Source organism: Dromiciops gliroides, chromosome 1 (assembly GCF_019393635.1).
Source record: "Dromiciops gliroides isolate mDroGli1 chromosome 1, mDroGli1.pri, whole genome shotgun sequence".
Taxonomy (NCBI): domain Eukaryota; kingdom Metazoa; phylum Chordata; class Mammalia; order Microbiotheria; family Microbiotheriidae; genus Dromiciops; species Dromiciops gliroides.
The window spans coordinates 651,955,344-651,980,723 of record NC_057861.1 but is presented as its reverse complement, the minus strand read 5'-3'; the positions used below and the strand labels follow the sequence as shown (position 1 = coordinate 651,980,723).

At 38.6% G+C, this 25,380-nt stretch overlaps 1 protein-coding gene across 3 annotated transcripts in view; it reads left to right on the top strand.

Annotated features, from left to right (window-relative positions):
* Window positions 1-25,380, top strand: part of FREM1 (FRAS1 related extracellular matrix 1) — a 176,920-nt gene that overhangs the window by 104,692 nt on the left and 46,848 nt on the right. Inside the window, exons 22-25 of one of the 3 annotated variants that reach the window (XM_043978303.1) lie at window positions 892-1,033; window positions 6,596-6,791; window positions 14,317-14,581; window positions 24,728-25,142. In XM_043978303.1, the coding sequence (XP_043834238.1) occupies window positions 892-1,033; window positions 6,596-6,791; window positions 14,317-14,581; window positions 24,728-25,142 (1,018 nt within the window). Of the gene's footprint in view, window positions 1-891; window positions 1,034-6,595; window positions 6,792-14,316; window positions 14,582-24,674; window positions 25,143-25,380 lie in introns of those variants that run through there. The other 2 variants (XM_043978304.1, XM_043978305.1) reach the window with 2 other exon arrangements.

Sequence of the window (25,380 nt, the reverse complement as noted above, 5' to 3'; positions counted from 1 at the left end):
CATTCACCCTGCTTCAAATATTTGTTCTCACCAAGGGTAGCTTGGTAATCTTTTACCACCTCCTCACTGATCTTGGGCTTGAATTCCCTATTCACCATTATTAACCTGTCCTCAGTCTGAAGATTAAGTATTTTTAGTAGAAAACCCAGATGAATTAGAGTACTCAAGTAACCCCTTCTTTTCACTGCTACCTATTACTTTCTCATCCATCCCAAATAAGGGTACTGTTCCTTGATTGATCTTGGTCTTATTGTGGTACAAAAAAATCATCTTGTTTTCAGCATTTGTGACCACTCTCATCTCCCACAGAGCTTTTGTTTTCCTATCACCCTTCTTATAGGACCTTGATAGTTTTCTGTATTCATCCTCATTTACTAACTCACTTCACCATTTCTTGAACACATCCTTTTAAAATGTGAATTCTTTATTGACTAATTCTCTATGCAGCCATATTAGTCTCTGCTATGTTCAAATTTCCTTGGTTGAACATTGTGGTTGGAATGAAGAATGTAATTGTCCTGACGCATTATCTCTTGTACTTAATAGCTCCTAACAATGAATAGTTTGTGAGGTAGAGATTGGATCTAACTAACTCTCATTGACTTAGTTGATTAGAATCACCCATAATAGTACAAAGATCTACATAATCCATAAACCTTGACATATGTAGAATCATGACATTTTAGAGCTGGAAGGGACCTTAAAGATTATGTAATTGATATAATTCCTTAAATTCTTTTCTAACTCAACATTTTTATAGCTTCAGATACCGTTGAATATCATGCCTCCATTTGTGGAATAATCTGTGATAAAATGATACTGCAACTATTATGGGGATCATATTCTAAAGAGATTTTATCTTTAAAGAAATGTGGATATTTTTTTCTACAGGAAGGCTGAAATAGAAATGAATATGGGTGAAACCCGTATTATTTCTAGTGCTATTCTATCAGCTACAGATAAAGATACTCCTAGAGAGAAAATTTATTATTTATTTGAAAGACTCCCAGAAAATGGGCAGCTTCAGCTCAAGGTGAGTATCCCTTTTATATTACATTTTAGAAAATAGAAAAAGCTAATAATATTTGTCTTCCTTAAACTTAGTAGATCATGTGTCATAAGGAGAGATAGAATAGGATATTGGATGAAATGCCAGCCTTAGAGTCAGGAAGCAGTGGGTTCAATTCTTACCTCTAATATATATTAGTCATATGACCATGGACAAGTTATTCACCTCTCAGTGCTCCGGGCTATTCTTTAAGACTATATGTCAGGGGCAGCTAGGTGGTGCAGTGGATAAAGCACTGGCCATGGATTCAAGAGGACCTGAGTTCAAATCTGCCCTCAGACACTTGACACTTACTGACTATGTGACCCTGGGCAAGTCACTTAACCCTCATTGCCCTGCAAGCCCCCCCCACCCCCCAAAAAAAGAAAAAAAGACTATATGTCATAGTTAAATGGCTTGCCATGGAGTGTTCCCACACAAGGAGTTGCCTATATGTATTAATGAATTAACTTCTTATTGTTTTTAAATTACTTTTATATTCTTTGAGAACTTTGGGGGTAAAAAAAAAATCATATGAATCACACAGTAGGAGGATGTGTGAGTCAGGCAATAGTATTCCAGGACTGGGAATTGAAAACTCATGTTCTTTCTCAAACTTTGCCAACAATTTACTTTTTGAGCTTATAATATCTCAGTTGGTTCACTTCCAAAAATGGGATGGCAGAACTTCCCAGGGCTTAGACTGTGTCTGTCAACATGACACCTAGTGATTGACTACCTCTCATAACTGATCCATTCAGTAAAAAAAAATCCACAGAACTGATTATTTGAATGGTAGACATAAAAATTCCCTACAATTTGCAGTCCAAAAAATATTTGCTTGACTTAAAAAAAAACAAACCAACAACCTTTATATTGTGACAGATGCATTTGTGGAATATAGAGAGATTCTATTATATATTTATTTCTTTATTTCTTTTGGTTTTTTGGTGAGGCAATTGGGGTTTGAATCTGGATTTGAACTCAGGTCCTCTTGAATCCAGGGCCGGTGCTTTACCCACTGTGCCACCTAGGTGCCCCACCAATAACTTTTTTTTAAGTGAGGCGATTGGGGTTAAGTGACTTGCCCAGGGTCACACAGCTAGTAAGTGTTAAGTGTCTGAGGCTGGGTTTGAACTCAGGTCCTCCTGAATCCAGGGCCAGTGCTCTATCTACTGCGCCACTTAGCTGCCCTGGAGAGATTCTATTATAAATGAAGTTCATTGATATTATGAGGCAATAGGCACAATATAGAATCAAAATAAATATAAAACAGAGATTTAAAATGATATAGAACAATGCCCTTATTTTTGCTTGCAAGAATAACAAAGAAGAAATGTGGTACAACCTAGAAATTTAGTTTTCTTAGGAAATGGAGGGAGGTTCTGGTTCTCTGGAAATCTTGAGATTCCAAAATTCCTCCTATGACCTACCTAGCTCCTTTTGAGATCCACAAGCCTTCTTTTCCAAGGATCCTATTGGACCTCCTCCCTACCCTCCCATGGGTCTCCTGTGATTCATTCTGAAACATTATATGCCAAACACTCTAAAATGCTTCTGGGTTCCTTACTTTCCTCATATCTCTAACTGCCTTACCTTAATTCTGACCCCTTATTTTCTGCTTATTTCTGGGTCCTCACATAACACTGATGAACTACATGTTGCATGGCCAGGGTACAGATCAAATATCAAATTAGAGGCAGCTAGGTGATACAGTGGTTATAGCAATACATCTAGAGTCAGGAAAACTTGAGTTCAAATCCAGTCTTAGATGCTTACTAGCTGTGTGATCCATGGTTAATTGCTTCACCTCTGTGTGCCTAACTTTTCTCATCTATAAAAAAAAAAAGGATAAAATAGCACCTACTTGCCAGGGATGTTGTAAGGCCCAGATGAGATGATCATTGTAAAGCACTTTACAGAAACTTAGTACTTAGCACTATGTAAATGCTAGCTATTACTTTATGCAAAATTCCACTTTTTTTGCTTTTTAAGAGGAAATTCAACATGGAATTTGAAAAAAAAACCAACCAAACAAACAAAACCTCCAAGCATTTTTTCAGGTGGTAAATCTAAAGGGAAATAAGTATCTTGGAGGTCATCATGTGAGGAAAGCAACCAAAGTGATCCAATGAAGAATAATGGATAAGCCATGCCAGTCTTTAAGTTTACCATGTGCATACAAACCAAGAAAGAACTTTGCAAATCTAAAAGGAAAAGAACAAAGTGGGTGTGGACAGAGCATGAAGAATGGCAATATATTTGAGAACAAAATCTCCTTTGCCAGGAACTGCTGGTCTGTGGAATTCTGCATCAAGGGAAATGGAAATATGCAAAAGGAGATCATTCATTGTTTCAGAAATTTAAACCAAGTGGAACAAATTGAATTCAGTATTAATTCAACATTTTCCCCAAACACAATAATTTATCAAAACAAAAGAACCAGAATGATCTTTACTATTCCTAGGCCCTGCTCAGAAGAGTACATGCCGCACATTTCTGTTGGTAGAGGGGCTAGGGCTGGGGCCAAATCCCTTTATCCCCTGAGTAGGAGGTATGTGAGGGGATACAGTGGTGGGATACAGTAGTCCAAACCCTGACCTTCCACTCCCCACAGCTGGAGCCCCAAAGACCCAGCCTTACCCCATAAAAATCAGAGACGTAAAAATCTTCCATCTTCCCTAATAATAAAAATAATAGTTAACATTTATATGGCACATACTATGTTCCTGGAACTGTGCTTAAGCACTTTACAATTATTGTCTCATTTGATCCTCACAACAGTCCTGGGAGGTAGATGCTATTATTATCCTCATTTTACAGATGAGGAAATTGAGGCAGATGGAGAGTAAGTGACTTGGCTCACACAGCTAGTAAGCATCTGAGGCTGGATTTCAACTTGGGTCTTTCTGATTCAAAGCCCAGTGCTTTATTCACTCTATCACCTAAGTGCCTCATAAGGGTTTAGAATATCACTGAGCACTGACCATTTTTTGGTATAATAAATATATAGTCAGATTTTTGCTACTCCATCAGAATATCAACTCTACAAGACAGTAGGTAACCTGACCTTTCCTTCGCATCTCTGCACATTTCCTAGTCCTTTGACTCACCCTGCACAGAGTGGGTGTTTGCCTAAAAAGCTAAAACATTCTAGAAGAATGTTAGATTTATAGATTAGATCATTTGATGATTTTTGGTATTAATATCTGGAACCATGGAGATCTCAGATATTTTCTCTGCTAATGATTTTGGGAAAGATGCAGGGAAGTGGTGGGAAGAGGGGGGAAAAGATATCCAGAAATTTCCTTTTGCCTTCTAGCTATAATAATGAAGCTAGTCAGGATATTTCAAATAGATCAAATAAAAAATAATAATGTAGAAGGATACAAACTTGAGAAATATATTTGCATAACTATATGCATTACACACATGATTTCTATTAGCAATTTCATCAGTGCTTCAGGAATTAAATTCTCTCTTCTACTTCAGATAATAACTGGCTTGTGTCTGGTCTTAGAGAGTTTCTTGTGACACTCAAAGCTTCAATGACTTGCCCAAAATCATACGGTCAGTATTTGTCAGAGGCAAGACCCAGGTTTTTTTGGCTCTTGGGTGGTGTTCTATTCACCATGCCACACTTACCTTTTAGATATGCAACTACATGCATGAATACATGTGTTTGTATATGTGTGAAATTATTTATAGACATACACATAAATGCACATATATTGCCAGTTGTTCTTCTATTGTCCAATCTTGGCTAACGGTTGTCCTGTGTTTTCAAAGGTTGTGCCAACAGAGTATAAATTCCATCAATATGTAAAGCAGACTGAAAAGCACAAGCTTGGAAACTGTTTTGTCCTCTGAATACTAGTCTAGCTAAATTCTCAGAGGCTCAGCCATCAGATGTTGATTTTTTTGGCCAGAAGCAACTCATGAAGACAGTTTATTTAAAGTGTTTGGGGGAGTGACTCTCTGTGTTAGTGAAGGGATTACCCACACAAATGAAATTACCTCCTGAAAGTATCAATGTGCAACAGCAATTAAAACAGTTCCATTGCCCAACTTAACATAATGATTTGGAAGTTATATAGAGCCATGAGTTCATCAGTATAGACCATTCCTGGTATGGAAATCTTAGATCCCAGTACAGACGGAGTAATTCCCCTACAACTTAGCAGCCTTAGTTCCCTGGGTATAAGAAATGCTTTGCCACATGGTCATACAGCTACTATTTGTCATAGACAAGACTTGAATTAATATTTTTCTTTCTCTAAGGTCTATCTTCTATCCACCATGCTATGTTGCCTCACTAGTTATGATAATTTGTTTGAAATCGACTTGCAAACACCAATGTTATTCTTCAATTGCACACAAATAAAAATCTGAAAATAACCTTGTTACAAATCTCTCCTGGGGCTGATTCAATGTTCTTCAAGCTAGTTTTGTTTCCCTCCATTCCAACCTAAAGTTAATTTTGAGAAGTTTTTGGACAGGTACTGAAATCAATAATTTTTTTTAGTTCCTTTTTCTAAATTTTCTGTCTGTTTTCTTTCACATCCTGACTAATGTGGAAAAGTTTTGCATAATTACACACGTACAATTTATATTGAATTGCTTAAATTCTTAAGGGGGATTGGGGAGGGAGAGAGGAAGAGAATTTGGAACTTAAAGTTTTAAAAATCGATGTTAAAAATTGTTTTTGCATTTAATTCAGGAAAAAAAATTATAAATAAATGGGGAAAAAAACCAACAAGTACTGAAATCAATCAATCAATCAACATTTATTTAGCACCGCCTCTGTGCCAGGCCCTGAGTTAAGTTCTGGAGATACAAAGAGAAGTAAAAGATAATCACTGTCCTAAAAGAGATGATAAATTGGGTGTGGGAGGTGGACAACATGCAAAAAAATATACAAAGAAGTTATACACATGATAGATATGAAATAATTTGAAAAGGGAAGGCATTAGAATTAAGAGAGCTTGGGAAAGACTTCCCATAGAAGATAGGATTTTACTTGAGCCTTCAAGGAAGCCAGGGAAACTATTAGACAGAGGTAAGGAGGGAGAACATTCTGGGCTTGGGAGACAGCCAGAGAAAATGTCTTCTGTTAAGAAAAGGAGTGTCTTGGGGCAGGTAGGTGGTGCAGTGGATAGAGCACAGGCCCTGAATTCAGGAAGACCTGAGTTCAAATCTGGCCTCAGATGTTTAACACTTACTAGCTGTGTGACCCTGGGAAAGTCACTTAACCCCAATTGCCTCACCCCCCCTCCAAAAAAAAAGAAAAGAAAAGGAGTGTCTTGTTCAGGTGTCAGCAAAGAGGTCAGTGTCTTCTCACTGGATCAAAGAGTACATGGTGGGGAGGAAAGTATAAGAAGACTAGAGAAGTAGGAGGGGGCTAAGTCTGATGAGAAAGTGAAATAGTCCTTGAGATTCTCCTACTTAAGTTGAAAGTGTCTTTTGAGTAGAGGAAAAATCAACAGAAAATTGAAAGAAAACCACTCAGCCATTCTAGAACAGCTATCTGATTTCTATGCCTTCCAGACAGGGAGGAGCTGGGTACCTCTTCAACCCGGCATGAAATGTACTCAGGAGGAAGTGGATCTGAATTTTGTGAGATACATCCATACTGGGGCAATGGGCTCCCAGAACCAAGATAGCTTCACGTTTCATCTCTGGGATGGAGTCAACAGGTCACCCATGCTGGACTGTCACATCAGCATCAAGGACATCGAAAAGGGTAAAAAATAAATAACCAACTTAAATTTTATTACTGAGAAACAGCACACTGGGTAGTCACTTTAGCTGATCTTATCTTCATTCTGTTGCTATAATATGGCCATTCTTCTAGTTTCTATTTTAGTCCTTCTCTCTATATGTCCTCTTGTTCTGCCAATCAACTCTGTTGCTTTCCAATATCACCCTTTACAAATGGCTTTCAAATCTATCTCTTCATCACTAACTCTACCCAGAGTTCCAGTCTTATATTTCCAGTTGCTTTCAAGGTACCTGCACATATGTGCACCATCAAATACCTCAAACTTATTATGTCTGAAATAGAAATTACCTCCCCCCTCAATGCCCTTTACCTAACTTCTCTATTTCTGTTCATGTTACCACTATCATCATCCCAGTCATTCAGACTCATAACTTTGGAGACTTCTTGGACTTTTTCCTCTTCCTCACTTACTTCCCAAATCCAATTATCATTTCTACCTCTGAAAATATATCCCCTCTTCTCCACTTTCACTGCAACTACACTAGCTTGGGCCCTCATCTCTCTCTCTCTGGTTTTTTGGGGGGTTTTTTTGGTGAGGCAATTGGGGTTAAGTGACTTGCCTAGGGTCACACAGCTAGTAAGTGTTAAATGTCTGAGGCCGGATTTGAACTCAGGTCCTCCTGACTCAGGCCGTCATCTCTTCTTACCTACATGATTATATTAGCTTTGTAAGTGGTCTTCTTGCTTTCAAGGTCTTCCCCGCTCCAATCAGTCCTCCGTGCCATTACTTAAATAGTCTTCTTAATGTAACACTTCTGTTCCTCCTCTACTGAAAACCCTTCATGACTCCTCACACCTATAGAATAAATTATTAATTCCTTATCTGAGTCTCAAACCCCTCAACAACCTAATTCCAACTTATCTTTCTTCCCTTACTTCAGACTACTCTTCACATGTTCTTATTTTCTTGTCTAATTGCTCTCCATTCCCTATTATCATCCTGTCCTCTCCTATCTCCATGTTTTGGTCCTTAGGTTCCCTTATGCCAAGGATATAGAGTCTTTCTATTACCAATGTTTTGCCTAGGGTTAGCCCAAGTGATGAACACATGTTTATTCTTCAGAAAGAAAAAAGAAATAAAATCCGTACAATGAATGCTTGAACCATAAAAAGAACATTAAATCAATAAACATTTATTAAGTACCTACTATGTGCCAGGCCCTGTGCTAAGTGCATTGAATCAGAGCTGAACGTGACCTCAGTGATCATTTAGTTCTCATTTTACAAATAGAGAAACTAAGGCCGAAAGAGATGAAGTGTATTGACAAGGTTACACAGTGGTAAAGCTGGGACTCAAATCTAACATTCCAGAGCTCCAGTTTGGTTTTTAATCTATATTGTCATAGATCTGGAGGTACATATGACACTGTTGTCTACTCTCTCCTGAGATACCTTTTCTCCCTGAGTTTTATGAAACTACTATCTCCTGGCTCTCTTTCTACCTTTATAGCCACTCATTTTCAATTTTCTTTGCTGGATGACCATCAATATCACTCCTTCTAACTGCGATTGTGCTCCAAACTTACATCTTGGTGCCCCTTATTGTCTCTATCAGGTGACTATATATCAGCTATATATTGAGTCCTAATCTTTCTCCTGGGTTTTAGTATTGCATCATCAATTGCCTTTTAGACATTTTAAGATGGATGTCTTAGAGATAACTCTTACTCATCATGTACAAAACAAAACTCATTAACTTGGCCTCAAACTCACTCCTCTCCCAAACTTCCCTATTTCTATCAAATACCCTACCCCAATATCCCAAATTCATTACGGTGGGGTTATCCTTACCTCTTCATTTTTTTTCACCCCATATATTCAGTCATTTACCAAATCTTACCATTTCCTCCTCTTCAATATCTCTCCCATCTGACCACTTTCTCTCTATTCACATAGCCATCACCTAATTCAGGCCTTCATTATTTCTCATCTAGTCTTTGGTAATAGCCCCCTAATTGGTCTCCTTGCCTAGGGTCTTTCCTCAATCAAATCTGTCCTCCACATAGCCGCCAGTGATTTTCCTTAAACCCAAAATTGAACCATGTCACTCCCCTACTCAATAAATCCTAGTTGATCTATACTTCCTTAACTTCTCTTTTGCTATTTATAGCCTACCTCAACCTGGCATGCTTCTGTCTTTCTAGCCTCAGTATACATTGCTTCCTTCCCCACAGTCTACTCCTTATATGTGGCACTTCATCTCTCATCTACATGCCTTTGAATTAATCATTCTGTATGTATTCCTTTCCCACCTCCAGGTTATATATAGCATTTGTCACTTTCTTGAAGAAGCAACTCAAATAGCACCTTTAATACACAGAGACTTTCCTTCTTCTCTAACCACTCTTGATTTAACTACCCCATGTTTATTTTCCATTTACTTTCTAAATTTTTATTCTGTTTATACTTTCATACCATATTATATATTTTGAATATGCTGTCTCCCCTCCCCTCCCCCCTGCCCCATATAGGAGATTGTAACTCATTGAGAATAGGGACTTTTTTCTTTTTAAAAAAGTATTTGTAGCTTTAGCACTTGGCACTTAGTAGTAACTTAATAAATAATTATGGATCGACATAACTGGCAACCTCAACTTTTCAGAATGCAAACTAAGACCAGAAAGGGAGCAGACAAACTTGTGCAACCAAAAAAGAATATCATATAATGTTTACCCTTCAAACAAGCACATTAACTATACTCAAAAGGAGTATACTCAGGGCTTTTTTATTCATATTTTGTAAACAATTAAAATAACCTTCTTGAGGTCAGGGACTGTTTCATTTTTCTCTTTGCTTAGTATCCATCATAGTACTGGATACATACTAGATGTTTAAACTAGGACCAGCATGTCAATTGATGCAAAACCACAGATGGTTCTTCACAGGATTGTTAACTTTCCATTCTTCCATTAATAAATGCTTGTCTATTGACTGATGGAAAACCAGGATATTTGTTCTATGGTCCATGATAGAATATAAACTGCAAACTAGGAAAAAGAAAGGAGGCTGCCAGAGATGGGCAGTGGTGGCTGAGAGCTTCATTATGAAGGGAAAAAACCAGCTCCAAGAATTTAATAATACCCAATAATCCTGGGATCACACAGTCCCAGCATACCTCACTAGACCCTGAGCTTTTCCACCATCAATAATGATCGGTGACCATAACGATGAGCCTAGTCATCAGAAAAAGCTTCTATCATATTCACTGTTCCAAAAGGCAGGCATGTTTGTGATCTATTTTAGATTTTTTTTATTAAAATAGCTTAAAATTTTAATGGGATAAGGTTCCATTATCTGCAAAATGCATTTGGTTAGAATGGCTTACTCCCTGGCAGTGCCAGATAAATAAATGGCTCATTACCGTAAGTCTATTAGCTAATAGTGATCAAGAAAATACATCAGACAATGGGGAAAATATACTAAAATTTGTTTTTAAAAATATTATGAAATGTATTGATGTAAATCAGGCCAGCCAGTATAATAATTTCAGAAATGATTATTATAAATGGAATACCTGAATAATGGAACCCTTAACAGTTCTGATTTATACTCATTATGTCTGAAGTGTGTGGTTAGGCAAGAGCATTTTGTACTTCATTTTGAATAATTTAATGCACTAGCTATAATAAAACCAATAATTCATATAATTTGTACTTCCGACCTTTTTTTTCTTGGGTTCTTCAAGAAACTAAGTGCTCTTTGGGCCTTAGTTTTCTTACTGTAATATGAGTGAATTGGATTAGAGAAACCACTGAGTTCTAAAACCTTTTGGTTCAAAAACTTAGGATCTGGCTTTGAATTCAGTGACTATGAACTTTAATAAACTCAGTTATTCCATGATTTGTTTGAGTTTTCTATCCCAATTCAAAAGGAATGAGGCAGATACAAGTTAAACCAAATAGGCAATTTGTTATAAAAATCAAAGCAAGACCCTCTTTAGATTCCCGTAAAAATCAAAGTAAAAGTTGGTTTTACTAGGTATATAAGAGGAGTAGATGACCACTATTTAGCACTAAATTTGATTTCAATTTCCTGGCACCTAAAAGACAAAGGAAGATGGGTTGGGTTGAATAGCTTTAATTCTGGGGGAAAGGATACTAAATCAATACAGAAGCAATTTTTTTCCCTACCAGTCAAGTTGCACAGGAATTTCCCATTGAATGTAGGTCATCAGTTAACCTTTGCTCTATGCTATGTCCACTACTAGACTGTAAGCTCCATGAGAATAGAGATTGTGTCTTGTCTGAACTTTGTGGTTTCCACAGTACCTAGAACAGTACTTGGTACACCACAATAAATGTTTATTAAATGCATGCATGCATGAATGAATGAATGAATCAAATGATTGGAGAACAGCATTTTCACTGAAATTTTATAAAAGGTTCAAAGATATGGTTCACATTGTATGTTCTTGAGGTCCTTTACATCTTGGCTCTCCTCTTTGAGATGTTCTCCAGATAATCAATATCCTTTATGAAATTCAGCATCCATGTTTAAAAACAACATTCCAGCTATGGTAGCAAAATAATTACCTCCCCTTTTCTGGACACTTCTTTCTTAAAGCAGTCTAACATGCTATTTGTTTGAGGATTATTTTCTGTCTACTGTATGACACTGTTAGGATCTACTGAGCATTCAATCCACTAAGATTCTCAGATCTTTTTCAGATGAACTATTAGACAGCTATTCTTGCCCATCATGTTGCTTTTTAAAACCCAATTGTAAGATTCTTCATTTAGGTCTATTACATTTCATTTTATTCTTTTTTGCCTAACATTCTAGCCTGTTGAAATCTTTTTGGAGCCTAATTCTGGCATCTAGTTATCCTGTCCAAATAATTTTTAGTATGATTCAATGACAATAATGCCCCTGTTTTGCCTTCATTGATATGCATCCAAATGCTTTCCATCTTGCTTCCTGGATTTTCCCACAGAAGTATAACTTCTTAATATTCTCTGAATGATTTTTTTACTTAACCTGTTTCTTTTGAATCAAGTATAACCTTCCAGAGTTGTATTACAATCATAAGTTCTATTCTACTAAGGCTCAGTGATACTTGTGAAGTTAAATTTGTCTCCTTGTGTTAGACTATCTAATTTAGTTTGCTTATTGGTCAATATCTTGTAGTGCATAAAATCCTGGCCTTGAAATCAAGAAGACTTGGGTTCAAATTCCACTTACTAACTATATGACCCTGGGCTAGTCATTTAAAATCTTTGAGTCTTAGTTTCTTCATCTCAAAAATGAGAAATAATAATAGTTTTTACCTCACAATGTTATTTTGAGAAACAAATGATTGAATGTATATAAAGTGCTTTATAAACTTAAAATCACTGTTAATAATTATAATTATTAGTCCATGCTTTACATATTTAATTAATATTTTATTTACTTGTACTTTGTGCATAAATTCATGGGGTCAAGAATTTTACCACTGGTTCTTTTCTCAGGTTTGGTCTCCTATGAATTTAATGGTGTCTCTACTGATATTCACCTTATTACACTGTTTTCTAATCTAGATTAATGCATATATGTACACATACTCATATATATGTACACATTCATGTGTATGTGTGTGTAAGCTTTTTCCCATCCTTTGTATCTTAAAATAATCTTTTATTAGGTTTTCAAGACTCTCAATAAATGCATTTTGCCAGACCTTATTTGATGCACTCCTTTCCAAATAAGAGTGCATCAATCCTGTGTTTTAAGCCATGATCTAGAAATCCAAATTTCATTCTCAGCCACCATCTTCTTTATCAGCTATTTACTGCACCATTTTAGGCTTAGGAGTTGGAATAAGCAAATGCAAACAGTTGAGAGAGGGCAGCATAAGACCAGATTATGGAGAGTAGTTCAGTTTGTCTCTAATGTAGAATATATGAATAATATGAAATGAGCTGAACTGATTGTCTGGAGTCAGTTTATAATGGACTCTGGATGCCAGGATCAGGAATTTGTATTTTATTTGGTAAACAATATGGGGCTACTGAAGGATTTTCAGGAGACTGGTGACATGATCAGAGGAAGGCATTCAGATGATTACTTATGTGATTATAGTATGAAGTATAAGGATAGGAAGACCAATAAAGAGGCTATTCACAGTAGTCTAGATATTTAGAGGCAAAAATGAACACCTGAATTATGTCAAAGTGAAAAGAATAGAAAATAAATTTGAGATATTGTGAAGGCAGAATCAAAAGAACTTGTCAACTGATTATATGTAGTGGCTGAGAGAGGTGGAGTGGAGAAGGAAATAATCAAAGATAAAGCCAAAGTTATGAGCTTGGGTGACTGGGAGAATACTGGTACCATCAACAGAAATAGAGAAATAGAAGGGAAGGGAGTCTATTGTGGGGAGAAGAAAAGAGGTTGAGTTTGGGGTATGGTCAGTTTGAAGTGTTGGCCAGACATCCAGGAAGCAATCTCTTGAAACCAGTTATAGGTCTAGAAGTCTGGGAAGAGGTTGGTGGGGAGATGGGACATGGAAGCATTCCCCATATTCTTAATATTTGAAGCTGTGAGATGAGATATGATGGCTTAAGGAAAGACTATGAGAAAGTACAGTGCTATCAGAGCCAAGGAAGGAGAATGTGATTAGCCTTGGCAAGAAGAAGGTCTATCACTCTTTTGAGATTAGAGGGAAGGGGGATAGATGATAGCTGTTGAGAGATTTAAAGGAGTATAGAGAGAAGAGCTAATGGAATTCTTGTTGTGATGGTCTTAATTTTCTAAGTAGAATACGTGACAGAGTTACCCACTGAGAGTAGGGGATGAAAGAGAACATTGACAATATAGTATTTAATAAAGGCAAATGTAGTGGGGCAAGTGTAGTTGAGTACAAATAAGCTTTGCAAACACAAGAACAAGCATGACTTGATTCAAGTACTCTATGTCTTTCCAAAGGTGCGGATGGGTGGAGGGGTGGCGCAGTAAGGGTTTAGGAGTCATCTCTCCAGATAAAAATGTAAATCACAATACCAGGATGAATAAATAGAGCTAACTGTCATGCAATTCTCCTATTCTACTCAGCACTGGCCCAGTTTTTATCTGCACAATGGAAATAAAGGATATGCAAGACTTGGAGAATTTAGCCTGCATGATCCAGTGCTCTGTTCTTGTAATGTTGAAAGAAAAAAAAACTATACAAATTATGAACCAACTTCTCCTTCACCCAGACAAGTCCCCATGGCAGAGAAATAGTTTGAGAATTTTTCTGAGTGTATGGTCTCTTTATGAGTGTTTTTGCAATTCTCAAATCTTGTGCTGCTCATCTGATATCCCTAATAGAACATGTTAGGTTCTTGCTAATCCACTTTATAGCTCCACAGAATACATGTTTGACTTGATGTTTCAATCCCAAGATTGTTTAATTCTGTGTAAGAAAAAAAAAGCATCTAATGCCTAAGATCCTTTAAAAATGCACAGATCCCATGTTTGAGAGTTTTAAAACAGAGTTCTTAACCAGGTCTCTTCTATATTGCAGGGGATATTGTGGTCTTGACCAGACCACTGGTAGTGTCTAAAGGGGACAGAGGTTTCTTAACCACCTCTACCCTTTCAGCTACTGATGGAACGGATAAACCCAAAGAGCTTCTTTTTGTAATCACCTCCCCACCCCAGTATGGCCAGATGGAATGCATCAGCTATCCTGGAGTCCCCATCACAAGCTTCAACCAGTTGGATATTGCAGGTCAGAAAGTCTGCTATGTACACAAAAGCAAGGCGGCTGTTCCCAGTGACATGTTCAGGTGAGTCCCATTGAACCCTCTCAATATCCATTCTCTAGAGTGACAGAAGAAGAAGTATTTTTGAGATCCTTTCTTAGCAGTAGAACATACAGATAGGAATGGAGGCAGCTAGCTGAAAGCAATTAGGTGGCACAGCAGATAGAGTGCTAAGTCTGGAATTAGGAAGACATGAGTTCAAATCTAGCCTCAGGAACTTACCAGGTGTGTGACCCTGGGCAAATCACTTAAACTCTGTCTGCCTCAGTTGTCCCACTTGTAAAATGGAGATGACAATAATAGCACCTACTTGTCAGAGTTGTTGTGAGGATCAAATGAGATAATACTTATAAAATGCCCAGCACTTAGCTTGGCATATATGAGGTATTCAATAAAACTTTCCTTCCTTCCTTCCTTCCTTCCTTCCTTCCTTCCTTCCTTCCTTCCTTCCTTCCTTCCTTCCTTCCTTCCTTCCTTCCTCCTTTGTGGAAATTTATTTTGATTTGGGGACCCTACCTTTGGGCTGAGATTGGAAAGCCTTAGGCCCTCAGGGTCTCTTCTGTGTGGGAGGGACTGGTGCCCCCCTCCCCCTTCAGCTGAGCCAGAAAGCCCCATGGGCTGTGCAAGACGCTGGGTCAGACAGCTGGGGGGGAAGAAGCCCCCAGCTCCCTCCACCCTGAGCGGAGGTATCCGAGAGATGCTGGGCTCTGGCGTGGCCTGTGCTGGGGCACATGAGGCTCGAGCACAGCGCCGCCCCCCCCCCCCACCAGCTGCAGCGCTGGCTAGTGGATTAGCTTGGTCTGTGGGGTGCGCAGGAAGCCCTGAGATTTGAGTGGAGAGAAGAAAAGGTATATATAGACCTGGGAGTTAGGCAACAAGGTATTGTTAGCAATCAAGTCTCTTTCGTGGTTGGTGTGTGAGCTTGAGGTCATCACTGACAGCTGCATGATGCTCTCAGCTGGGAGGAATCAGTGGTCTGATCTGGTGACTAGTATGGGTATTGCCTCCACTAGTGCTGATTGAAACCCCTTTACACAGCATTATGGAAGGGCAAGAACTGATTCTGTAGTCAGAGAACCTGGGATCACATCTTCCCTTTCAAGCTTGTCTGCACAAACTTGGATAAATCATCTTTCTTCCCTCAGCCTTAGCTCCCTCATCTATTTGGGGGAAAAAAAAGAAGGGTTTGAATACCCCTGAAATCCCCTCTAGCTCTGGTCTTATGACCCTATGGTCTTCTCATCCTGTATAATTAATGTGCCAGTCTTTCTGCAAATTGTCCAGAGAGTACCTATGCAATTTGCTGGAGGCCGTATTTTATTGTGTTTTGATTTTTAAAATTTTGTGGATACCAGTGTGGCCCATGGGCGGTCCATCTGTTATCTCTCACATGACTCCAGTCATGCTCTTGATGATGTAATTTACACTTTTTTCTGATATTTTGCATCCCATTTATAAAGCTCCTCACTCTTCACCCCCAACTCTCCAGATGCCTTTCTATTCCCTGTTGTGTCACCTACAATTCTGATTCTTCTGACATCATGGCATTGTATGAATCCCACTCATAGAAAATTTCCAGGACAATTCTGTGTTATGATATGATTTAATGAAACACGTAATTTACAGTAATTTTGCTTGATACTTGAGGATACAGAAGAGCTTTGGGGTGGGGATGATTTGAACAATCTATGTCCTTTTTTATTTAAAAAAAAGGAAGTTTGAAAAGGTGCTTTGTATTTCTCTTGATAAATTTCACTCTAACAAGCAGAGATAAAAGCATTGGATTGGTCTTGCTTGTTAAAACAACAACAACAGACAGGCTGTAGCTTCTAAACATTTGAAAGCATCACTAAAAATTTCAAAGATCAGTCTCTTGAATTTGCTTCCCTTGTTCATGGTCTTGTCTTTTGATCCATCTAATCCTGCACTACCCCACCCCACTCCAGCATGGAGGGCAGCCTTGAAAAGGAAAAGAAGTTACCAAAGTGTAGCCTGAGGGGTCTGCACAAGCTGGAGAGAGGGGGGGGGAGGGAGAGGGAGAGAGAGAGGGAGAGAGAGAGAGAGAGAGAGAGAGAGAGAGAGAGAGAGAGAGAGAGAGAGAGAGAGAGAGAGAGAGAGAGAGGAGGACAGAGAGGAGGACAGAGAGGAGGACGGGCCATGCTCCTTTGTTGATGATGGTGGGTGATGTTTCTAAGCTGATTGAATGTATCCTCAGCTTCAGGGCTTCTCTCTTTCTTTTTAACACCAGCTGGTGGAGCCACCCCCTCCTGCTGCCTCTCTGGGTCATTGCCCATGTTGAAAAGTGAAGCAAAGGTGTTAATTAGACAGCGTTAAATGATAAGAATGGTGGAAAGTTCAAAGCATTGCAAAGTAGTTATTGCCTATACCATAAATCCTTAATGAAAGCCCCTGCTACTTGATACCTAGTGCGACTTTGGGGTAAATCACATAACCTCTCTGGGCCTCAGTTTGCTCATCTGTAAAATGAGGAATTTCAACTAGACTATCTGGGGGGCACATTCCAACTTTTAAAATGTAGGATGCTGTGATCCTGTGATCTCAAGCAATTAATTGGGGGACATGGGGAGCAGAATATTTTAAAGCTAACGTTACTGCTTTTAAGTTGGTGTAATTATTTAAGCTATATTAACAAAAGAATTGCCTAGTAGGCATCTATAGGAGCCTCGATGTAATTAATAGAGAAATGATCTGTGGTTAGCAGATTTATTATTTGTATGTAAGTAGAAGTTCCAAAGTGATGGAAAACAGTTTTAAGTAGTTTAAGCAATCTCCCTATAAACTGGGGGATTACACTATTAAATTGTACTCTCCTAAGAAATGGTTTACTAAGCAAGAGTGAAGTTCAGGCTAAACTGTCTGAAAGATCACCAATCCTGGATGCATAAAGTTCACATTAATTCAGCTTTATTCTGTTGAGCTAACTGGGGCCTGAAGGTTAAGAGTATTCAGTGCTGATAACGACAACTATAAGGATAGAGCCAAATTCACATAACATTTTTGTTTGTTTGTGTTTTGTTTTTTAAGTGAGGCAATTGGGGTTAAGTGACTTGCCCAGGGTCACACAGCTAGTAAGTGTTAAGTGTCTGAGGCCAGATTTGAACTCAGGTACTCCTGAATCCAGGGCCAGTGCTCTATCCACTGCGCCATCTAGCTGCCCCTAACATATCATTTTAAAGTTGAAACTTTAAATTTTAAATTTTAAACTTTCACATATCTCCTATGATCCTCCCAGCCATACTGTAAGGATGATGGCAAACACTGTTATTCTCATTTTAGAGTTTACAAAACTGGCACTGTGATATAAAGTGACCTGACACAGTCCAACAACTAATAAGTGGCTGATCTGGGTTTTCACCCCAAGTCCTTTGACCCCAAAGTCAGTACACTTTCTATTTATACTACTTTGTTCTGCTTTTGTAGATGTGGAAACTGAGAATCAGAAATGAAGTAACTTGCTTCCAGTTACATGGCTATTAAACAGCAAATCCAGAGTCACGATCTGTCTTCAAACATTCAAAGACTCTCATGGGGAAGAACGATTGGATTTGGTCTTCTTGGCCTCAGAGGGCATAACTATACACAGTAGTTGACATAGTGTAGAAGTTGCAAAAAGGTAGATTTAAGCTTGAGCTAGGGAAATGTTTCTAACAAAGAGCTCTATCCTTGAGTGGAATGGGTGACTTCAGAAGAAGTGAGGTCGTCATCACTAAAGAGGTCTTCAAACAAAGGCCTCTTGAGAACTTCCTGGGTTTTTTGAACAGGAGTTTTTGTTCCTCTTTGGTTTGGACTAGGTAGCTTCTGAGATCTCTTTGAACTCTGAAATTCTGTGTAAACCATGGCAAGGCATCAGAAGAGATCTGTAATGAAGAAATAGGACAAGTACTTTAGAGGAACAAACCCAGCAACAAGAAGTCTAGACTGGAGATGGGATTGGGGGGATTGGAAGGCAGGAGCAGAAGTAGGGGCAAAGGGAGAAGCAACAGGGACGGTCAGATTATTGATGCAATTGCGATGGGAAAGGAGATCAATCAGCCCAACCTTTACTGTTATGGGGGCTGGAGAGGCAAGAAGACCCTTTAAGAGAATCAGCACAGTGCCTGGAACTGGAAGAAGGACTTCCAATGGCAGGCAGTGTGCTATGCAGACACAGCTCCCCCAGGGGATGAAATATCACACACACACACACACACACACATACACACACACACACGCCCCTCCACCCCAGCCCCCAACTCCATATTGGTGCCTTAGAACAAGGCCCTAGAGGCAGTGTAGTATAATAGCTGGAACTCTGGACTTGTTACAAGAAGTCTTTCCTCAGACACTTACTAGCTGAGTGATCCTAGGCAAATCACTTAAACTCTTTGGGTCTCAGTTTCCTTCACTATAAAGATGGGTTTGGACTCTATGATCTCTGAGGTTCCTTCCAGCTCTGAAGTTGTGATTCTATGATATGTCCATGCTAGCTGTGGCTCTGAATTTAGCTCCCTACCTCTAGAGGAGAGCAATTAGAGATGGGATCTATCTGTGCTTATCTTCATTTTTGAATCTCAGGTCTGACTAATGACTACAGTGACAACAGAATTTCATTGTTAATTTTCTATTTTCATCCTTGACTTGTCTGTTAAGGACACCATGAAACGTACTTTTGATGAGTCCATGTTCTGAAATGGTAAGAGTTGACCAGTGAATAATAAATATTTTACTCTTTTCCTAAGTCATGGGGTTGTAGAAAGAGATGGGTATAATGCCTAGCCATAAAGATCTCAAAGCACTTTACAAAAAAGATATAGAATAGTACATTGGAAAGAGCACAATATCTGAAGTCAAAGGAGCTGGGTTCCAATTCTGCTTTCACCATTTGTGATTTGGGCAAGTCATTTTGCCATTTCTGCTCAGTTTCTTCTTCTGTAAAATAAAAAGGTTGATACTTATGGTATGTTGCATGTTATGTCAGACTTTTTCAATATCCTGGTTGGTTTTGCTGAACTTTTCCTCCCCTTGCATAAATTCTTGATCTTTTTCAATCCTTTTAATCCTTTAATGGCTGTCTGGAAGAAGAAAGGGAGAGATACATTAAGAAAATCGTTCAGTTTCTTTTTCATTGAATTGAATCCAATGATTTCTAAGATCCCTTCCAGTTCTAAATCCATTGATCCTACAAATTTTGGCCTTTAGGAAGACAAAATAAAGATGAAACTATATTCAGGTTCAATTATTCAATGGCAAAAATGACGTATAAAGAATGGACTTAGGGCAGCTAGGTGGCTTAGTGGATAGAGCACTGGCCCTGGAGTCAGGAGTACCTGAGTTCAAATCTGGCCTCAGACACTTAACACTTACTAGCTGTGTGACCTTGGGAAAGTCACTTAACCCCAATTGCCTCACTTAAAAAAAAAAAAAAGAATGCACTTAGGTATATGTCAGGGGGTGGGGGCAGGAAAGGTTGGGAGTTAAAAAAGTTGATGACCCAGGGAGGGAGAGGAGGATATAGGGGAAAGACAAGAAAAGATAATTGTTTTTACTGTTAGGATGAGAAAAACCTAGAAAATTTAAGTTATTTGTGAATTTTTCATGTTGAAAAAAGTTCCTTGCCTGGTTTGTTCAGCAGCCATATTGGTTTTATGGTAGAGGTTTGTCATAAGGGAAAGAATATTGATCTTAGAGTCAGAAAGGCTGGATTCTAATCCCAGCTCTATCTTTCACTACCTGGATGACCTTGTGTAAATTACAGCCCACATAGGTCACTCGGCTGTCTTGTCTATAAAATGAGAGGGCTGGACAAGAGAGCTCTCTAAGGTCCAGCTCTAAAAAGCTAAATCAGCGTTTGCAGGTAGATGACACCTCAGATCACATAGCTCTCTGTTCATCTTCTTTCAATTATTTTTACTGAGGATGTAGCATCTACCCTATAGCCAGAGGCAGTAATTGTTCTTTTAAAAAGTTGGAGAGAGAGAATTAAAATGGGATAGCTGGAAAGAACATCTTCTGTGTCTCATTTTGATGTTTGGTTGGTAACCTTACATATTTATAATGGAAGAGTCTAGAATCTGCCCAAGACCCATATTTTTAATCTTGTTGTCTCACTAACCCAGTAGTGCACCACCATGCTGTTTGTCAAGTGGCACTAAACCAAAGCTGAAAGCCTGTTTTAATGAAAGTATGATGGCGATGCTTTTTAAAAATTAAATATATGCAACTAGTCTAATCACCCAAATTTATGCAGCTTGCTGTTCGAATTTGGCAAGGAATTTGGATGGGTAGAGGAGATAAATTCTGTGGCAGAGAATTTAGGATTTTTCCCCCCTCTTCTTTTTAGCGTAAGAAATGACCACATTAATTAAATGGGGGAATTTAATGATCAGATTTTGCCTTCTGCAAAAATATTTTTTTGAATCATAAATTTCTCCTGCATTGTTTGGTGCTGCTGGCCTGGAAGAAAGATTTGGCAGCGTGCGCTGGGACAGATGACACCGAGTGATTAGCAACCTGACTGCAGATGCTGGCAGCCGGGCACTAAAAGAACATGCTAATGTCCTCCATTTTGACACGCAGGCTCCACTCCTTTTTTTTTTTTTAAAGCTGGCACTGTTTATGATTCCATTTTTATCTTCTAAATGCCATGACAGATGGCAGATTCTTCAGCCAATTCCATTGCCAAGGAAATGTAGAAAGCCTGAACGCTTTACCATGGTAATGGTGATATCAAACCATGCCACAAACCCTAACTAAATCTGAGATCCATCCCCCAGATTTCAGGAGAATGATGGTGAGCTTGGCTGCTGACTCTTTCCCTAGGGGGGATAGAGAGGAAGATGAGCGGTGAATAGAAATAAATAAAATGGCCAGATAGAAAGAGATACTGCCTTGATGGCACCAACCACTATATTTTCTGGAGAAAGGATGAGAATTTTTTAAAAAATAACCTGCTTTGTTGCTTTGAAATTTCATAAATGTGTTTAGAGGTTATTCTTTGGAGTCACTGGGAGATAAAATTGACTGAGACCTCTGGTTCCTCATCCATAAAATGAGAGGTGGGGATTAAATGATCCCTATCTAAAGTTCTAGTTCCAATCTCATGATCCTGTGATCCAATCTTGTATTGTAATTTCATCTCCCTTGCATTATGTTGCACTGTCATTTGCAGATTCCCTACCCCACCCTGCAATATATCTATAGAGAATTAAAGGAGAGGGTTACATTTTTTAAAAAATTAATAATGGGGAATTAGTTTACTGTACATATTACTTTTGACACTTTTGACACCCACCTTGATGTAAGAGAAATAGCATTCTTGGGTCATGGAAACTTTTCACTCTTACTTGTATCATCATAGTTTTATACTTGACCTAGCAATGTTAGTTATCGCATCTCTCTCACTGTTGGCGCATGAGCTTGAGGTCAGCTCTGACAGCTGCCTTGATGCTCCCAGCTGGGAATACGGTCCTCAGTAAACATATTTCTTACTCATATATGGTCTCTGGCCTGCCTACGCTCATTCCCATCTGTCTGATGGCAGAGTGCCTGTTTACAAGTTGGTCAGACCCTGATCATCAAGCAGTAATGCCAGACAGGGAGAGGAGTTTTAGATGGACAGCCTGCGTAACATAGGAAAAAACCTCAGTGACCTCCAAAAGGTCCGGGATGCATAGAGTAGATTTTACTCATCCCAGGCCTAGTCCTTCTAGAATTTTATTCGTTTTTTTTAAATTATTTTTGGTTCAAATGCCAACACTTTCTTCATTTCCTATTGTGGAGATCCCAAGTAAGACTATTAAAATAAAAGATATAAAATGGTAGCCTTAAAGTAGAAGGAGAGGCATAGCAAATGTTGCTAAACTTGTCAAGTTAACAGAAATGTGTTAAGAATGTAATTAGGCAATTGTTTTAGTGACCCCAAATTTTAAAAATAATTGCTAACCTTTATATAGTGCTTTAAGGTTTACAAAGCACTTTATAAATATCTCATTTGATCCTCACAACAAGCCTGTGAAGTAGGTGCTTTTGTTACCACTATTTTACAAATGAGGAAACTGAGGCAGCCAGAGATTAAAATGAGTTGCTCAAGATCACACAGCTGCTAAGTGTCTGAGGCTATATTTGAACTCATGTCTTCCTGCCTCCAAGTCCAGCACTCTGTGTCAACTAGAAGCCACTTAAGTAAAGGCCCATTTTTAAGCACCAGTATTCTTTTAGGGATGCCATGTGCCCAACTCATGAAATTCCAGTCTCCTAAGGATTTGGCTTTTAGGTCACCCAAAGGGCAATAGAGGGATGCAGAGTAGGTATTAGGAAGTGGTAATACCTTACTCCTACTAGTAATTATGTGGGAAAAGTGACATAAAGAATGTTATTAGAGAAATATATGACCAAAAACAAAAGTGGGTTAATCACTAACAATCATTAGCTATTGGACTGATGGACCATTCATGTATTCCTTTGGTATTTGTTAAGAGACATAAATATGATATGTGATATCAAGAAAAATAAAGAAGATCCTCAGTGAAAGTCCAATGGAAGATTTATAGGAAGTCATAGAGGTGAGGAGTTGTACAGGGTGAGATGGAATGGTTGAGTTGTAATCTCTATGGTTGGTGGGATTGCCCACATCAATGAGATCATACCTCTATTGAAATATTAAAAGTCGCAGTGATGGTGGCCAGGGTCAGCCTCTTTGTCCTGCCTTGGCCTATGGGAGGCTGGCTAATGTGGGAGCTCTGCATATCGCAGCAAGAGAAATATGTACCTGAGGAAAAAGAAAAGCATACAAAGCCAGGGGAATACAAAGGCAGAGTTCTTGAGTCTGACCAGTTAGTTTATAGGTCACTCAGTCAAAAGGGTGAATCCAAAGCTGAGACCAAGGTTCAAGGAGAACTGAAGAGTGAAATGTTGTGGAACAAATACTGAATTTGGATTTAGAGGACTTGGGGTTAGATTTTGGCTCTGCTCCCTTACTCCCTGTGTGACCTTGGGCAAATCACTTTCCCTCTCCGAGGCTTTGGTTGAGAGGGTTTGTTTAGGTAGCCTCTAAGTCTATGAAATATAAAGGAATGCTACCCTGGCAGAGGATTTAGCTGAGTGGATTTATAGCAAACACCTCCATAGATTCATAGAGTGCTATGAGATTGACAATCCAAATAATATTTAATATTAATAATTATTTAACATCAAATATAATTTAATCTCAATTCTATATATGAAGAAACCAAGGACTGGAGAGGATAAGTGATTTGACCTGAAATCACACAGCTTAGTAAACATTAGAGACAAGATGGGAATGTAGGTCTTTAGACCCCCAAGGCTAATATTTGAAATTCTACTATGCAATTCTTTCTCTATGTTCTAGACACTTATCAAGTTAAGGATTAAGCACGGTTCTTGCCCAAAATGAGTTTGTAGAGGAATCCAGTTTGAAGGTTAGGATACAGTGGAATCAGTGGATTAGCTAGATTAACTTCATTTATTATTACCTTTCTAGTTTCAGCTTCCACTCAAGTCTATTAGTTTTTTATTGAGAACACCCAGGAGAAAAAAACAACACCCTCCCCCGAAAAAACCAACTAGGAAGACATGAGTGTGCTTATCTTTCATTCATTTGGTATAATAGTTTGAAAAATAGTATGGTCAGACAAGATGCTCCATTTTATGAGTCTATATTCATATGTTCTAAGGAAGTCCAGTTCTATTCCATTCAACTCAACAAACACCTATACATTCACATTATACATTTACACAAATACTCTTCTGTGGAGAGCATACTATCATAGATCTGGAGGTAGAAGGGTTCTCAGAGGCCATTTAGGTCCAACCCCCTCATTTTACACATAAGGTAACTGAGGGTCAGGAGGTTAAATGATTTCTCCAAGGTCACACTGGTAGTAAGGTATCATAAGTCTAATTTAAACTTTCTTTCTTAGTATCCTTGATCTTTCCACTGTGCCTCAATGAATGAAAGTCTTTTGATGGGACTGTTAGCTTAAAAATGAAAAGATTTCCTTTGAGAAGAAGTCTTTGTTTTTTGTTTTTTGTTTTTTCATTTTAGAGTCACTTCAAGGCAAATACTTCAGTAAAGGTGTGTATTATCATTTCATTCCAGTAGATGGTGAAACAAGCATCCATGCTGAAGGCTACCTTGCCTCTCTTTGCCAGATTCGTCGTGAGCAATGGACTAAGGACAAAGCACGGAGTGTTTGAGATCATGCTGGAGACTATTGACCAAGCCTTGCCTGTGGTGACCAGGAACAAGGGGTTAAGAATAATGGAAAGTGCCATGGTGCTCCTCTCTCCAGACATCCTTCAACTTTCTGACCCAGACACTCCAACAGAAAACCTTACCTTCCTCTTGTCCCAGCTCCCCAAGTATGGAAAGCTCTATCTTCAGGGGATGCTTCTCACACATCCTAATTTCACACAACAAGAAGTGGACAACATGAATGTCGCCTACAGGCACCTGGGAGGAAACTCACAGATTGACCAGTTTACCTTTACGGCTACTGACAGGACAAATCAAGGGTTTATTGTGGATGGAAGAGTGCTGAATGAACCTGTGTCTTTTACTATTCAGGCAAGTATAAAAAATCCTTTGATCACTGTCTGTTAGATCCATGACTAAATTAATACAAAAGAAAGCTTCCCTCTCGTTGTATAATCCAACATGGGAACATTGCCTTGCATTTTATTAGCTTTTAGTCTGTTTCTGAAGAAAACCTTTGGTGACTTGAGAATTATTCATGTAAACAATAATGGATGTTTGGGTTTACATCACTCCCAATTTTGCACTGTGTATAATACACACGTAAATT